Source organism: Arachis hypogaea, chromosome 16 (assembly GCF_003086295.3).
Source record: "Arachis hypogaea cultivar Tifrunner chromosome 16, arahy.Tifrunner.gnm2.J5K5, whole genome shotgun sequence".
Lineage (NCBI taxonomy): Eukaryota > Viridiplantae > Streptophyta > Magnoliopsida > Fabales > Fabaceae > Arachis > Arachis hypogaea.
Genome location: NC_092051.1, coordinates 146,039,001 through 146,056,582, shown reverse-complemented (window position 1 = coordinate 146,056,582; position 17,582 = coordinate 146,039,001). Strand labels below are relative to the sequence as shown.

The window sequence follows — 17,582 nt, the reverse complement described above, 5'->3', positions numbered from 1 at the left end:
ATTTCAGCAAAAATCAGAAGTAGAAGTAGCCATCAACCTGATCTTCTGTAAATTAATCTCATCCTTCAGCAAAAAAAAAAAAAGAAATATCTTTTCTTCGCCGGTTGTAACATCGTCAATGGCAGAACCTCCATCCACAGCGCTACCTCCCTTTCTTTTTTGATTTCTATTTACCGAACCCTATTCCTACATGTGAGAGCACCACAACCCCTCTCTCTTCTCAGGTGTGCGACCATGGTATTCTCCTCTACTGGGTCAGGCGCGCCACGATAACGTTCTCTTCGGCTGCAACAGGTGCGCCACGGTGATATTCTCCCCAGGTTGGGTCACAGGCGCGCATTGAAGGTGTTGTAGTCACCTTAAGAGTGAAAGGGAGAATACTCTGTGAGGGTTTTTGAGAGAGGAATAAGCGAGGAGAGAGGAAGAAGTGAGAAGAGAGGGAGTGACGGTAAAATGGGGGTAAGGGTGGGGTAGTTTGGGAATTTTATTAAAAAATTAACAAAAAATGAGGGTTTGGATACTTTTGTCGTACGAAACTCATCTTTCATGGGTACATCGTTAATTTTCTTAGTTTATAGGTACTTATGTCAGCATTCGTAAACTTCATGGATACTTTCGGTAGTTTTTCCTTGTTTGTTTAATGTATTTAGTTTTTTTTTTGTTTGCACCAGGGTATCCATAAGGCCGGAAACCCAATGACTAATTCCTCGGATACTGCAGAGGCAAAGTAGGCGACTCTTCCAAGCAAGTAAAGCTCTATTCCCATCCTCCAGTGAGTATCGAACTCGGGAGAGATGGTTAAGGAACACAGACCCTCATCCATCTGTGCCAACTTGTGTTGATAATGTATTTAGTTTAGTGTGCAGGAAAGCAAACTAATTTTCATGTTGGCCCAATTCAGCAAGTCCATCTTGATTAATTCAGCCTTATACTAAAATGATGCAAAAACTAGTGGCCGAAGAAAGAAAACAAAAAGGGTCCAATGAAAAGATCATAGCCTATTAGGTGAAATAACCTAAGCATCACTTCAAGTATCTTAAACTCCAATTAATTTTCTTGAAACTTTTACCCAAAGCCAAAGCTTTCCTTTTCTCTCTCTTTCGTCTCGGTCACGTGATTCAAAGAAGAAGAAAGAAGAAAATGGAAATTTCAGAAATTATGGAAAAAGGCAAAAGGATTATTTTCAAATCAAAACAAGAAGGAATGACTACAAAGTAGCTAGTCTCTCTCGGCCAAAAGCATATCAAGAAAATTCTTCACTCTTTTGCGCTAGCCCAAGGAACGAAGAAAGAAATCAACAAGGTCTCAAACACTGAAGAAGCAACCATGAAAAATGTGAGGTCTATCATGGTCAGAAATGCATCAACGCTCAAAATTAAAACTTGGAGCCAAAGCAAGAATTTAGGGTCAAGTTTGAAGAAAAAAGATGAGAGATAATAGTTGAGTTGCATGCAAAGAATCAGATTTCTCTCTTCTCTGATGAAACCGTTGCTAGTCTCTGATGATGGAGAAGAAGACAGCGTTAGGGTTGAATGTGATTCAACCTTGAAAGCTTCACTCTTCTATATTAAGGGTGAACGGCCAACGGTTGAAGACAAGGAGAATAAGTGAAAAGCACATAGCTCATTTCTCATAGCTACCCAAACCTATTGAGTTCTTTTCCTTCATAATGTTCATTTAGTATTTTCTTTTTCTCAATTTAGTCTATTTGAGTATCATTGAAAAAGGCAAACAATGTGAGGTTTGTAAGAAAAAGCCAATGAGAGGTAAAAATGCAGTGAGTTAAACTGTGAGAAAAAGTCATAAGATATCTCAAAGGTCCTTTATACATCTTTCTGTTTTGTTTCATGATCCTGTAGAAATTTCCTTGTAAGTTGGGTTAGCACTTGACTGTTGAAAGCTAGGTTTGAGTCCTAGTCAAGTTCAGGTTGGGTTAGAATCTGGATTTGTCCCAAATAGGATTGGATAGATCCTAGGGAAGAATTGGTGAATATAATCTTGTTGAAAGATAGTAAAATTCCGTCACTGTTGTGATGGAGACTAGATGTAGGCTACATTGCACTAGACAGCTGAATCAGGATATATCTGTGTGTTACTTCTTCTTCTCTATTTCAATTTTGGCTCTGTTACTTAGGAGATAAAATTAAAGTGTCTCTTAACTCATCACGAGACAAAAATAAAAATATCTCATAATTTTCTTTGAAAAATCAAAAAGCATTTTTAGAAGAAAAAAAGTTAAGATTCAACCCCCTTCTCTTAGCCACTGATAATCATCATATATGAATTTAATTACACAGTCTTATAAAATTTATTATGTTATTTTTTTCTAAAAAGTTTTCATGCCTATTAAAACATTTTATATACTACACACATACATAATTGGGTTGTGAAATTTTTAACTAGGGTAGTAAAAGTTAATTTCTAAATATAAAAATAAAAAATATTTTAATATTTTAATATTTTAATTGTAGGAATAATGCATTAAATCTAAAAATATATGACTAGATGAGTATAGAAAGTACAACTAGAGCAAATTATTGTGGTAAAATAATGTAATATAAAACAAAGAACAATAATTACATCAGAAATATTAATTAAGTTAGGTGAATTTTACTTATATATTACATAAGAATTATGATAGGTGTACCTCAAACTGCCATAATTAAATTGATATTGTCTCCTCTTATAAAGTGGGTGAAAAAAATATATATTTGCATAATCATTGTAACAAATATAAAAATGTCACTATCTATCTATACTTCATTTTTTACATTGGGGGGGACAAGTTCTAAGGTTTCTTCATCCACATTGCCATCACTACTCACATTCTCTCCGGAAAGTTCAGAAGGGAGCAACCCCTCAGATTGACCTTTCTTAGGTACAAGGAAAACAAAAGCCAGTGTCCCAAATCTAAGCAAGTCTCTTACAAACACAGCGAACCATAGGTTAGTGAAATCAGTCCTAGAGACATTAACCGCATGAAGAAGCAACCCTCCACCCCATTTGGAAATTAACCCACCAATGCTATCAATGCACATTAACAATGCAAAAAATGTGCCTTCAATTCCCAAAGGGCACAATTGTGTGCTTAGAACCAACATGGGCATCCACTTAATTTTGCCTGTGATTCTTGTGCATGATTCTTCTATGATCACAAAGATGTAATCAGGGATTCCAACTTTTAGGTTCCAACGGAGGATGAAGAATAGGTCTATTACCCCAGAAATCGCATATAGAAGTTGTGCATAGAATATTAAGGTTCTAAATGGGTAGTCTTTTAGAGACTTGTGGTAGAGCATGACACCAAGTATTGAAGCAAATGCACCTACTGCATATATCACTCCAACAAACTCCTGCATAGAAAACAATCTCGTAAGAAAATAATTTTATCTTGCGAAAATTGTTTTTTCTGAGCTATCAAGTTAATCTACATCTTTCATGATTAATGATTATTATAATTATTGAAGCTTAAATTTTTTATAATTAGAAATAATAGTTACTCCCAAAAAATAAGAAAAGGAAAACAGTGGTAATATGTGCACATATATAATGAGATACAATGTTAAATGGAATGTGAGTTTAAATTAAATAAATTTTATATTCTATTTAATGGTAAATAAAGTGCAAATCGGAATAACATTTGATATAATGGTAACCTTAGAGAATGCAGGGCCGGCTTTTGGATCAGTATACCAGTAAAAATGTCCCTCGTGAGTGGTTACACTAAGAGCCAAGGAGAGAAAAATGTAGAGAGAAGGCTTCCATACTTGAGGGTGTCTCATTGTTTTGTACATAATTCTAATTTTTGTTCCTACTCCCTCCACTGCCTGCAAAAATGTCTTATTTAAGTTACTAGTAAGATCATCTGGCTAGCAAATTAAACATACACTACTAACGGGATTTAGTATGTAATAGATGTCACATTGACATTTTCATTTGTTATATCAGTCTATTTCATTAATAAAGAAAAATCTTTTTTTTATAATCGGGTATTTTTGTAGATTTTTAAATATTAATGTTATGTTTGTTTGAGTGGGAAATGGAAGAAAAAAAAAGGGAGGAAAGAAAATGGGAAGGAAAATGATTGTTTTTCATTGTTTGGTTGAAGATGAAAATTGAAGGGAAAGAAAATGGAAGGAAAAAAAATTGACGAGGCCCACCAATTTTTTTTCTCTCTAACATTGGAAAGAAAATGGAGAGAAAACTAATGTTTTTTTCTCTATTTCCAATACTACCCCTTTACTTTTTCAATATATATTATAATATAGGGGTAATAACATTTATTTCCTTCTTATCTTCCTTCCAACCAAACACATCTAAAGAAAATAAAAATCCACTCAATTTCTTTCCTTTCCTTTCTTTCCTTTCTATTTCCTTCCTCTCTATTTCTTTCCTTTCAACCAAACATAGCCTAAGAGAATATTTTATCGTTAACAAAAATAAAGATTATTTTGTCGGCATTCTAGTAATTTGGAGATTTGGGGGGTTAATAGTTTACCCTAACAAACAAAACTAGGGTAAAACACCTTCATAGGCCAAAGGGAGATGGATTTTACGTAAATCCCCAAATCAAAATTTGTTACGTGCATGTCATGGAGCATATTTCTATATAAATCGAATTGATGCAACTCAATTTAGGCATACAAGTAATAAATCGAATTGATTAAATTCGAATTATTAGCCATAAGGGTAAAATCGAATTGATATGATTTGATTTAGCATTGATGTAAATTTGCTTCGAGATAAATCGACCCTATCAAATTCAATTTAGCATGCATATAAACAATTTGAAGCGATTAAATTCGATTGATGTGCAAAATGCACAAATTGCATAAATCGAATCTATAAAATTCAATTTACTGTATTTTGATACACTAACAATTATATCTATATGAAGTCAATACTAAATCGAATTCAATTAGTTTGATAACACGATCTGGAAAAAAATATATTTTATAAAGTTTAAAAAATTTTATTATGTACAGGTTAGTAATGAATACATTACAAATTTTTATAGTACTCATCATAACAATTTTAAATTGAACATTTTTATAAAATTTTAAAAGATGTTATCGTGAATACTATAAAAATTTGTAATGTACTCGTTACTAATATATACTATAATAAAAAATTTTAAAATGTGCCAAATGAATCCATGAAAGGGGAATTAAATTATTTTTATTTTTTAGAGATATTAGTTAAAATATTATTCATCTTTTACGAATTACTTATGTATATATATTTTTTAAAAGTTAAATTGTCAAGATCATAATTTTTTAGGTTCTACTGAAGAATAAAAAATAATAAAAATAACAGAATTTGATTTTCTATTTTTATTTTTTATTTTAAAATAAAAATATTAAAACTAAAAATAAAAAACGAAAACTAAGCCAATTGCATCCTAAACATGTGCATCCTACTCTTGATAATATCTCTCAGCATATAACACGAAAAAGGAGAGGCCTCCTTCACAGCAAAGGTATATTATGGTCTAAGCTCCTTAAATTAAATTTCCGAAAAATGTAAAGGAAATTAAATGGAGAAAATTTAGACATAAAACAAATAAAAATATGGTATCTAACGCAACTGGACCTTTTGCGATCTATCAATTATAACAACCACAACGTTAATTATTTTAGAGAAAACCATAAATAGATTTTTAGTCTTTTATCTTAAAAGTAAATAAGTTATTGATTAATTAAAAAATTTAAATTTTTTTTTTTAAATATGAGCATCTAAATCTTTTTAAAAAATTTATTTATTTTTATATATTTTAGACAAAAAAAATTAAATATTTCGTATTTTAAAAAATAAAATATATTTTTATATTTTATTCACTACATGTGTTTGCGAATTAAAAATTCGAAAAGCTATTTGTCCTCTTCTCGTATTTGTGCCATCATGAATTAACAATTTTAGGACAAAGCAAGCTAAATTTTTGGGAGGTCGAAAGGAGAAAACGTGGTCAAACCTGCTTCTTTTCATTATGCAAGGCATCTGTTCTGCGTTCATAAATCACGAATCCCAGCAAAATTGTTAAAGCTGGAGGAACCGCCACAACACCCAGTGATCCCTACAATATATACACAAGTAGAAGATAATCGATATGGCATTTATAGGGAATGCTAATTATACAATTTTTTAAAAAAAGCAACAACCGATAATTAGTATTAATTTAATTTCGATAAAAAAAATAATTATTTTTTTATATTTATTGTGTAAATTATAAATAGTTATAAAAAACAAATATAATTGTTAGATAATTCATAACTGTGTAGAAAGTTTTACATAGTGTGTATATATATATAAAAAATTAAATCAAATTACATTTTAAAAAAATTAATTGCCCTCATATGAAAAACAAAAACAGACTCCATAAAAATCAATCAGGACTTTTTAAGTGTAATTATTAGTTGTGCCCTTTTTAACTTTATAACTAACATTATCCTACCAAATATTCATTCGTTGGGTTATGTTCATACAAATACAGAATATTTAGATCTAGCTTCGTTCATTTGTCAAAATCGATGGCTCCTTTTGCGAAACAGTCAAACAGGTGCCAATAATGGTATTTAACGAATGACTTATTTATACGATGTGTATAATGAGTTATATGAATTACAAAATAAATATTATCCATAATATTCAGAATAACTATTAAGTATTAAAGATAATAAACATCTTATTTTATAAAACTACTCATTCCAAAAGCTACTCTTAAGCTTTTGGATCTAAAGTATACTACTCTTCTCAGAGGTCTACACTAATAAAAAAAGTAACACTAAGTATATTTCTAATACTGTCTAAATCTTTATCTATTGTACGCATTGTATAAATATTCCATTAGCTTCCATATTTTTCCTTAAAATATTTATTTTGTCAAATTCAAATGACTTTTTAGTATATTCTAATAAATAAAATTCGATAAGTTTTACTTTACCTGAGGTCCAAGACGATGAACAAAAAAACCACTAGAAACGAAGCCAACGAGAGCACCAAAAGAAGAACAAAACGAACACAAACTCTGCAAATCAGGCGCCAGAGATCTCACTTCAATGCTATTCCTCGCGATACATGCGTCAATCGTGACCTCAGCAATCGCCATTGACGCTGAAACCCCTACGAAGCAAGCCAGCGCCACTCCCGCCGCCATCTCCCCTTTCGCCGCCAGCACCGTCCCCGAAACCGTACCGATCACTCCGGCGCCGATGAAGTATGGTCGCCGCCGGTATCCTCTGATCGGAAAAGCATCGGTGAGGATTCCCCATAGGGGTTTGAATACCTGTTATGAATATGACGGAAAATAATTATAGAATATTTTATTGGCGTAGAATCTAGAATTTTATCGAATCGTTCGTAGGACAGTACCCATGGGATGAAGTAGATTCCGGCGAAGATTTGGACGAGTGAGGGTTGGAGCTTCTGGATGTCTTTCCAGTAGTAGTCGGCGGCGACGCGGAAGAAGGAGCCGGTGAAGCCTTGTTGGAGGCCGTGGATGAGGAAGATTCCGAGGATGAAGGTTGGGTTTAGCTGGGTTGAGAGGTTTTGGAGCCATTGAAATGGTTGAGTTATGGTTGAAAGGATAACGGTTTTGTTATGTTTGGGTTTTGTTGTGAAGAAATGGGTGTTGGGAGGAGGAGGGTCATTGTTTTGAGTAGTGATTGATGACATGGTTTAGTTTTAGGAGTGAGAGTCTGAGAGTCAATGTTTATGTTATTGCTTTGCTTGCTTGCTTATATTGAAGGTTGATTGGGACTTTGAGACTTCCCAGTGTGTTTCAGTCAAAGTCTCCGGATCTGGTTATATAGTATTTGCATTTATATTATTTGTTTGCCAAAATAGTAATTTGTAGAGTTTTCAGTAAGGGAGATCTTGTCTGGTGAAATTTCTTTGTTTATTGTCTAATTATTTTATTTTTTAGGGGTATCCACAGCCAATACAAATATACAATAGCTAGCCATACCATTACCATCACACTATCATGCTTTTGATTTGAACTCCCAACATTATTTTAATTGAAAGATCAAGTAATGAAGCACCAAACCACACGTGGTTTTTTTTTTTCTTTTTTCTCTTTTCAAATGGATTAGACAATTCTTAATTCTATGTATTACAAATTTACAATATCACAAATTCACCCAAGAGTTTTTATTCACTACTTCGTCTCATCAAATTTTAAAACATGAGTGCAGCACATTAAAATTTGAAAGACGCCATGATTTACCACTTCAACTAAATGCTTCCAGTTGCATTGTTTTTGTCTAATTGTTTGATGATATTGCAACTTGCAAGGGCTGCTATGCCTCGCCTTGTTCATTCTTTGGGCTTAGGCCCTCTTTCCACACTAAAAAGATAGCATTTTTGTGACAACAAAAATGATTACTTATGTCCAAAAAATATTGACTTAATTTAAGGGATTGGTACATTTGTGGCATTAAAATTTAAAAAAAAATAACATGAAATGATTTTAAAAAATTTGTAACTTTTTATTCCCATACTGATCTCATATTTTACCTCTTAATCAAGGGATAACAAGATCAGTAAAAGTTTTCATACCAAAGATTTCTTTCGAGTAAAAATAAAAGAAGCAAATCTATACCCATTTCTATTACCAGTTTATTTATTTTCATTTGCTAGTAACATGTAACTTGACTTCTCTATACTGGTAATCACATTAGTAAAGTCAACAAAACAATAATTTGATTGATAATAATAGAAATTATTCATCGTCTGTAACATGAGAGTATTGCTCGGCTCTTGCTCCTAGGTGTACTCATCCTGTGTCTCTTGATTCCAACTCATGCAGCAAGTAACCTCTGGATATCCTTCTGAAGAATGTTAAAAAAGAAAAGGGTAAGCCTTTTTCTAAGAGCTTTTAGTATAATAATAGCACATGTTTGTGGCATCCTTAAACATGTTTGCATGAATATATGGAGAAAAGTTTCTTTGGACTGCAAATAAATCTCAAAATGCTATGCCTACAAGAGAAGATATCCAAGGTGGTGGAACTTTGGGTCCGGTGAGTAACAGTGTCTATGCCTCACTTGGCATTCTAGTATTTCATCAGAAGTTGTCGCGACAATTATTTACATATCGACATGTCAACCAAAATACAAAAAGCAAGAGTGGTAGACATCAAAATTATGAAAGGGATGAGAGCATTCTAATTCTTTGAACTTTAACACAGAGAAAAGTGAAAATTGATCCCTAAACTTTATTGATATTGAGTTGCACATTCAAAAAACTTCCTGGGTCGATTTGCACATGACCTAATGTTCGGGGTATAATATAGTTATTTTGACTAAAATTCACACTCAAAAGTTTAATGGTTCAACTTTACTTATAAATTGTAGGACCTAAAGTGCACATAGCCTGTATTCTAAGGGTTAAGTGCCATTTTCGCCTTTCCCTTGATGAAATCTAATCCAATTTACAAGAATCCGTTCATTCACAATATTCCTGGGTCAAAGTTCTGCACACTCTTCCTCTCCTATCTTGATATCACACTGATATCTGTCTTAAGGTTTGAATAATACACACTATTAGTATTACTTGCCTAATTTAGTGTGGTTTCTATCAAAACAACCATCATGTATGATTAGCCAATAACTCAAGATTCCTCATTTCAAGTACCAAGCCTTTTTAAGAACTGACAAAATTACGCGTTGATAAAAGAGGATATGTCATCATTTGTGGATATGAGCTCATAGTAAGCATCACTAATGATGCTATAAGCTATGAACTTCACAGCTAACTATGGTCTCTAACGTCTCTGCTATTGGTCATTAGCATCAATTAAGGAGCACTTTCTGCTGAACACTTTTTCAAAATAGAAACATTGTATGAATGGCTCTCAGTCTTCATTAAAAGACCATCGCTCTTAGTAAAATAACACATTTCCAAGGAATTGTTTATCTTTAACAAACCCAACATAGAAGAAAAAGTGAGCTACAACCAAATTTCTCCATTGATATGACAAAACCAAACCCAACAGTAATCGATCATATCTCTAAATTAAAACTCGGTACTTCATGGGTAGAATGAAATAGATAATCTCCTCCAGTATTTTTATCCTAAGTTTGAAGATAGTATGTGGAGATTATTATAACACTTAAGTTACGGGAAATGCCATGCGGATGAAATTCAAACCTTAGGATCTGGTAGTGAAGTCTTCCGCATTAAAGTTTCAACTCTGAATTTTAGTGCTAGATATCCCAATTATTTTATGAACATCAAGAACCCTAAACCTCTTGTGTACCTTATTACTTAACAAATTCAACATCATTGTAACAACTACGAACTGAATCTCAAGGACCAGGGGAGTGCTTAACATACCTCAATTTGGAAAGGTGAGGTAGTTGGTGGATATCTTTCAACAACTTTACCATTTTTATCAACCAAGAACTTCTCGAAGTTCCACTTGATAAGATCACCTAGAAAGCCTCCAGCATTTGATTTCAGAAACTGGTAAACTGGAGCCGTAAATGGTCCATTCACATCAACCTGTTTTACAAAACTTTATTAGGTTGCTTATTCAAATTTAACCGTACTACTCAACGGAGAAAAACACTACCAAACCTTATCGAAAATGGGAAATTCTGCTTTAAATCGAGTGCAAGCAAACTGCTTAATTTCTTGGTTAGATCCAGGCTCCTGCATACCAAACTGATTGCAGGGGAATGCTAGAACCTCCAAACCTGGAAAGAAACTCCATAAGTGGTGTTGATGAGAAAATATATTACTTTTTAAGTACAGTTTAGAGCTGTGTGCAAGAGAAACAATAAGACTATGATGATGCATAAAGTTGGATTTTAACTTTTTAAGTCACTTTTCAATCTCCTATATTCTTTTTTAAAAAACCTAAAGGAAACCACAAAAGTTCTTCAAATATGAAGAGATCAAAGATGCATCCAAGGCCAAATTTACCCATTTTCTACCCATACTAAGTAAGTAATTTTCAATCTCTTACGCCACCTATATTAATAAGTAGCTTAAGATGCTCTTGGTATAGATAAGAAAGAATGTAATACATTCCACTTCATTTGGTCATACCTGGCATCAATGTAAGATAAATAATTTGTAAATCTTGTGTTTCTTTCTCTTTTTTGGTCTTAACCACTATCCGCAAATGGTTCTTAAAATATTCCATGGAGTCCTTATTAACAAATTAGTGTCGTGGAGGAGATTAGCAGGATGTCTATTATAGACACACATAGAGGACTACAGCACTTCTCTTCTAATTTATTTACAATGTTACAACCCCAGCCCCCCACAAAAACTGCACCCCACCATAAATAAAAAATTCCAAAAAGACAAAGCAGAATGATTTGAAAAGGAACTAGATTTTTTCAGAACAAAACAATTGCACTGTAGAAACATCAAGTTGAAGTGCAGGGAACATGACCATTTGATTTGTCATGCTCACCAAGCAAATAACTATCCTCTATGGCTTTATGCATAACATACCTTTATTTTTATATTTCTCATATAAGCGTGCCAGTTCCGAGTAGTTCGATGATGTCAAACCACTGTCATTCAAAGTAATGTTATTCAGTTTAATCAGAACTGTCCAGAAATTATAATTTCAGCTATGGATTTGGCATTCATGTTCACATTGAGTAAGATATGGCAAGGAAGAAGCATCTATCAAAAGAGGAAAAATTAGGCCATAGCACAATTAAGACTTGTAGACTAAGGTATCAGTTGGGTATATCCTACAAACAAATGTGCCTAACAATATGCCTAACACCCTAATAAGGAAAGTTAGTATCTTTAATATCTCTTTAATTTATTGATTATACACCCTAGTAAGGTAAAGCATTTTTCACTATGGTTAACAACTAGATATGTTTGATGACAGTCCATAGTCCATACCATCTTGAAGCAACATTGACAATCAAGAGAACCTTGCCCTTAAATTTGCTAAGAGGAACATCCTTTTTATCAATATCCTGCACCATGACCATGAAAAACATCCTGTGAGAGAGAGAGAGAGAGAACACTAGTAGGGTGAGCTAATAGCCTGACACTAGTAAGATAGAATGACAGATTGGTGCCGAACATACCTAAACTTTCATATACCGGAGAAAAAGCTAAAATACTTTTGTCCTAGAGGAAAATATCCAAATTTTTATCCATTGAAAATTGGGGCAGTGAAGAGAGAGTCAAAGATACAACTTTCTTATCTTGTTTTATCTTATCCCGGTCTAAGTGTTTCTATATTTCCTTTCTAAAAACACTTACCAAACAAATTCTAAATGCATCTTAAGAAATTCTTCTAACAAATAACCATTCCTGGCACCCTCCAAGTTAAGCCATCCATATTACTTCACGCACCAAATTCAAATTCCACAAGTACATAGCTAAAATATAAGATTAACCCCCCAAAATCCTTTTCTTATTAACAAAATAGAAAAAAAGCACCTTATAATAATCAAATGAAGAGTATGAAGAAATAGAACTTGATACCTTGACTGTAAAATCATAAATGGTTTTCTCAGTGGCTGCTCTTGCATTAACTGAAAAAGATCGAGGCTTTACTACAAACCCAGGAAGATTGGATGAGTTCAAAGAAAACCCATTTTGAAAAAACACTGACTTGGAGGAACCAAAGGAGGAGGGTTTGATAAAGGGAATAGATGGCGAAGAAAAAGAAGAATTTGAATTTGCTGTTCTAGCTTGAGTAGTAGTGAAGAAGGTGGCGGCAGAGAAAGCCATAGAAGAAGCCATTTTTGCAGAGAATTGTTGAAGTTGTTATTGGTGAGTGGGGGTTTTGATGCGAATGGAAGCGAATTTGTGAGTTGTCGTTGTTGGTGGTGTGAGACTTGGGCCATTCTCGGTCACTATTATGTTATAGGTCACTTGTGGCTACACGTGAACAACACAAACCGTCTTCTATAATTTATTTTTTGGATTTGGATAATGATTAATGACTAAGGAGAGTAAATTAGTGTGCCTCTGACCATTGTGGCAATTTTTTATTTTCTTAATTTTACAATTTTTTTATATTTCTCTTCTTAATTTTACATGTAAGGATTAAATATTCATATGGAAGGAGGGATTTAACCGTTTAAATAAGAAAAAATATGCTTATTTAAAGTAAAATCATTTAAGAGGGAAAGTGTCGAATCAAAAAGCAAGTGGAAAGTGGAAAGTGGAAAGTGGAAAGTCTTTGCATTAATGAATAATCAGGGAAGTGTCACAATGGGAATTTGTATACATATATATCATAGCCAATTTGGATTGGTCGGAATTATTAACTCACTTGTCCAGCTTAAATAAATGTCAAAAATTTGAATTTTATCTTGTATATACAGTAATTTATTAGCTAATGACAAACCCTTAAATAGAGTTCTAATTCGTAATAAATTAGTATTTGACCTGTTGAACTGAGAGATACCGTAGACAATCAAAATATATATATAAAACATAGATTATAATAATACTTTATTAATATTAAAATACAAACTAACATTTTTAAGTATTTTTAATATTTTGTAATGATGATATTTAAAATATTTTTTAATAAATAATAATATATATAATTTTTAAATTTATTTCAAAAATATTAGTTAAAAATTAAATTAAATATACTGACTCGTATTTAAATGTGCTCAAACTAAAAATATATATTTTTGTGTTTTTAAGACATATTTTGACATAAAATAACACACAAAAAATATTATGTCTAAAATGTGTTTGATAGGGGTGTACATGGCCCGGATCATACTGGGTTTGACTTAATCCAGATCCGATTTGAAATATAAACCGGACCTAATTTTTAGACCATGACCCGATCTTAAACTCAATGAAACCTATGCACATTCGTGTTGGATGAAAACCGCATCTTTAGCATGTAAAAATCACCTAATCTTCAACCATTATTTCCCAATTCACATAGTAAAATTCACTTAAAAAATATAACAAAAACCAACCCTTCTCTAGAATTAAAGTATAACCATAATTAATACTAATATTGTCTAATAACACTAAATATTTAAATCAATACAAATAACACAATATTATGCATTAGTCTAAAGTCTTATGTATTTTAAACATTAACTTATAATTTTATAATGACTAATAACACAAAATATTAAGATTTACAATATTTAAATTCCACATAAGAATAACTATCATCCACACTAATAACACAAAATATTAATTGTGTATGATGACCGGGCCACCGGTCCGAGTTCGGATGACCCGAGTTATGGTTTGGATCTGACCTGAAATAATGACCGGATCTATTTTTGAGACCCTTACCCCGTTATAGACCTGATGAAATCACACTAAATTAACTCCTAAAGTGTTCGGGGCCAGATCAAGTCTTTAGGTCGGGCCATGTACACCCCTAATATCTGACATGTTGACATAATAACTTAGTAAAATTTGTTCCTATGTTTCTACTTTCTACTTCCTATATAGGTCTAACAATTTTAAGTTTGGGCTTTTGTTGGTTGTAGACTTGTAGGTAGTGTTTGTTTTGAAGAGACAGAGACCGAAATTCAATATCATGTTCGTTGATTTAAAGACTGGTATTAAAATTTTTGTCTCTATCTCTAAAATTTCAGTATTTTAGTACCTTCAAAAAGTGAGGACACATAGGACTAAAATTTTTAGAGATTGAGACTGAAATTTTAATAATATTTTATACCTAAAATACCCTCATTTTAATTAATTAATTTCAATTTTATTTTTTGTACAAATTAAATTAGAATTTCATTCTTGCTCTAATTTTTGTCTCTCACTTTACACCAAATAGAATACTAAAATTTATTTCTATCTTTATCTCTTAATTTCTGTCTCTCAATTTCAATCTTTCAATCTCTGTCTCTCCACCAAATACTATTGGATTGGAACTGATCTCCTCTCTTGGGGTTGTATCTTGGTAGCTGTTGGTATTGTTTTACTTGTTGCCGAGACTCTCTAACTGTACCGACAAACCTTGCGAGTTTTTTATTATAAAAAAAATGGGAAGTCAAACTAGACTTTTTTGTACGACTTGGCCCAATAAATTAGAATTGTCTTTTCCTCTCTTGAATGGATCAACCGGATTAAAGGAAGTAGATCGAGTCCCCTAGAATTGTGGTCCATTGGCTCCACCGGACTTAAAGGATCCTTGTGCTTCGTTATGATCGTCTAGATAATAACCAATCCAGTCCCGTTTCAATACCCAAATAACCAATCCAAATTTGCATAACTTTTTACACAATGCAAGTATAATCACCCACGGTTGTCCAAAAAGATTTATGTTACTAATGACTAAGTGTCTAAGTCATTAGTCATTATTTCATTCTATAAATATTTTAATATTTCATATATTTTTCATTCAATTTTTATACACATTGTTAATTCATTATAAATCAACTTGCATCACTAGAATTTTCATGAAGAGTTTTTGAAGTCAAAATGGTCAAAGAAGAAGCAAAGTTTTAGTTGAATACAATAATCATTAATTGGCTAAATATTGCTAGAAGCTAATATTGAAAGTTTGAAGATTTTTGAAGAACATTCAAGAGAGTAGTATACCTACAACATTTTACAACATTGAAGAAATTCAAAATCAAATTGAATTGAAATTGGAAGTCAAGCAAATTAGAATATTATGGAAACTACATGAATACAAGTTGAAAGAAGATTCATAAAATAAACTCATAAAATAGTAGTCATTACAAAATTGAGTTGTAATTCATAAATTATTTTTTTAGTAGGAAGCACTGCCTATATAAAGGCACATATGCCTTGTGAAATGTATGTGTGTGTTTCATAATGAAATGTGTATGTTTTGAAATTCTCTCCTTGTTTTGTGAGTGTTAGTGAGTTTGAGAGATGAAAATATGATAGTATCTTTTATATGAGTGAGTGATTCTAGGGCCAAGTAAGTTGTGGGTATTATACTTACATTTGGTATCAGAGCTGGTTAATCCAGCGCCTGGTGTTTGAGAGTTTGTGAGGTGTGAGAGAGTTCTCACATAGTTGTTTATTCATAGAGTCAGTATGGCAAACACTTTCAATATTGTGTGGTCCGGTCCCAAGTTAGATGGGAAACTTGATTATAGTTATTGGGAGACTTTGATGTCCACCCATTTGAAGGCCCAGAACCTGTGAAATTTCATTGAACCAGGTTTGCAAGAAGGAGCAGATGCTGCCCAACAAAGGAGAGATCAATTGGCGCTATCTCAAATTCATCAAGGAGTAGATTATACGGTATTTGGCAAAATAGCAAATGCCAAAAGTGCAAAGGAAGCATGGAACACATTGAAGCTGTCATACAAAGGCGTAGATAAAGCTCAGAAAGCAAAGCTACAGTCTTTAAGAAGAGAATATGAAAGGTACGAGATGTCTAGCTCAGAAATCGTTGAGCAATATTTTACTCGTGTTACAGATCTTGTCAATAAGATGAGAGTCTATGGAGAAGATATGCCCGATAGCAAAGTGGTGGAGAAAATTCTTCGCACCATGTCGATGAAGTATGACCATGTGGTGACTATGATACTAGAGTCCCACGATATGGATACTATGACGATTGCAGAGTTGCAAGGAACCATGGAAAGCCACATCAGTAGAATACTGGAGAAGTCAGAAAAATCAACCGAGGAAGCCCTGAAAAGTCGAGTGAATTTTAACAACGTTGCAGAATCAAACCGTACACAAGAAGGACGAGGTTGTGGTTTTAATTTTCACAGTAGAGGCAGAGAAAGTTTTAGAGGTAGAGGTCGTGGCAATTACAACCAAGGAAGTTACAACAATTTTAAACCACCTAATCAAGGAAGAGGTGGAACGAATTTCAGGCCTGTCAACCGAGGAAGAGGTCGAGGCAATTTTTATCAAGAAAGAACCAATTTCAATTGTTTTCATTGTGGAAAGTATGGACACAAAGTAGCAGATTGCAGATTCAAAATGGTGAATAACAATCAAGCACACGTTGCAGAAAATCAGCATCAAAACACTTATGATAATCCGGGTACTCAGACTTTATTTTTTACAAGTCATTCATGTGCTGAAGATGAAAATATATGGTACTTGGATAATGCTTGCAGTAATCATATGTCTGGTAGAAAGGAGTTATTTTCTTCAATAGATGATTCAGTTAAACTATTATTGAAGTTTGGTAATAGTACAAAGATCCCTATTGAAGGAAAAGGGCACATACCAATTAGATTGAAAGATGGTTCTCTGAGTTATATTTCTGATGTTTTCTATGCTCCTGAACTTGATTACAATTTACTGAGTATGGGGCAATTATCTGAGAAGGGATATAAGATGATAACTTATCGTGGATATTGCACTATATTTGACTATAATGGAAGGTTCATTGATAAAGCAAAGATGACTTCAAACAGAATGTTTCCGTTAAAAATTCAACATGTTAATCCCTCTTGTATGAGTTCTGTGATACTTGATAATAACTGGTTGTGGCATATGCGGTTTGGGCACTTTCATTTTTCTGGCCTAAACTACCTGTCAAGAAAAGGACTTGTTTCTGGTCTACCGCGGATTCATATTCCCAATTGTGTTTGTGAGATTTGTCAACTGGGAAAGAAGCACAGAGATCCATTCCCTACAGGAAAGTCTTGGAG

General features: G+C 33.0%; 2 protein-coding genes across 4 annotated transcripts; both read right to left on the bottom strand.

Annotated features, from left to right (window-relative positions):
• Positions 1–2,537: 2,537 nt before the first annotated feature.
• LOC112697587 (probable folate-biopterin transporter 6) lies at positions 2,538–7,802 on the bottom strand. 3 transcript variants are annotated; one of them, XM_025750814.3, is made up of 5 exons: positions 7,369–7,801; positions 6,941–7,282; positions 5,972–6,073; positions 3,657–3,839; positions 2,538–3,353 (listed from the first exon to the last, which is right to left on the bottom strand). In XM_025750814.3, the coding sequence occupies exons 1-5, from the start codon at positions 7,669–7,671 to the stop codon at positions 2,754–2,756; spliced, it is 1,530 nt and encodes a 509-aa protein (XP_025606599.1). In that variant the 5' UTR covers positions 7,672–7,801; the 3' UTR covers positions 2,538–2,753. The 3 variants fall into 3 exon arrangements, with proteins under 3 accessions (XP_025606599.1, XP_025606600.1, XP_025606601.1); XM_025750815.3 differs by having other exon boundaries at positions 3,657–3,827; positions 7,369–7,799; XM_025750816.3 differs by lacking the exon at positions 3,657–3,839 and having other exon boundaries at positions 7,369–7,802.
• Positions 7,803–8,579: 777 nt separating this feature from the next.
• LOC112697588 (phospholipid hydroperoxide glutathione peroxidase, chloroplastic) lies at positions 8,580–12,864 on the bottom strand. Its single transcript, XM_025750817.2, has 6 exons — positions 12,469–12,864; positions 11,875–11,951; positions 11,467–11,528; positions 10,579–10,697; positions 10,336–10,503; positions 8,580–8,828 (listed from the first exon to the last, which is right to left on the bottom strand). The coding sequence occupies exons 1-6, from the start codon at positions 12,727–12,729 to the stop codon at positions 8,799–8,801; spliced, it is 717 nt and encodes a 238-aa protein (XP_025606602.1). The 5' UTR covers positions 12,730–12,864; the 3' UTR covers positions 8,580–8,798.
• Positions 12,865–17,582: the final 4,718 nt, after the last annotated feature.

Excerpts from the sequence above, each read along its gene's own strand:
- LOC112697587 (XM_025750814.3), bottom strand. The coding sequence starts at position 7,671 with ATGTCATCAATCACTACTCAAAACAATGACCCTCCTCCTCCCAACACC. Across the intron at positions 6,074-6,940 it reads TTCATCGTCTTGGACCTCAG|GGATCACTGGGTGTTGTGGC; the intron begins GTAAAGTAAAAC and ends TATATATTGTAG. Across the intron at positions 3,354-3,656 it reads CCGGCCCTGCATTCTCTAAG|GAGTTTGTTGGAGTGATATA; the intron begins GTTACCATTATA and ends TTTTCTATGCAG.
- LOC112697588 (XM_025750817.2), bottom strand. The coding sequence starts at position 12,729 with ATGGCTTCTTCTATGGCTTTCTCTGCCGCCACCTTCTTCACTACTACT. Across the intron at positions 10,504-10,578 it reads AATTTCCCATTTTCGATAAG|GTTGATGTGAATGGACCATT; the intron begins GTTTGGTAGTGT and ends TTTGTAAAACAG. Across the intron at positions 8,829-10,335 it reads CCTCACCTTTCCAAATTGAG|AAGGATATCCAGAGGTTACT; the intron begins GTATGTTAAGCA and ends AACATTCTTCAG.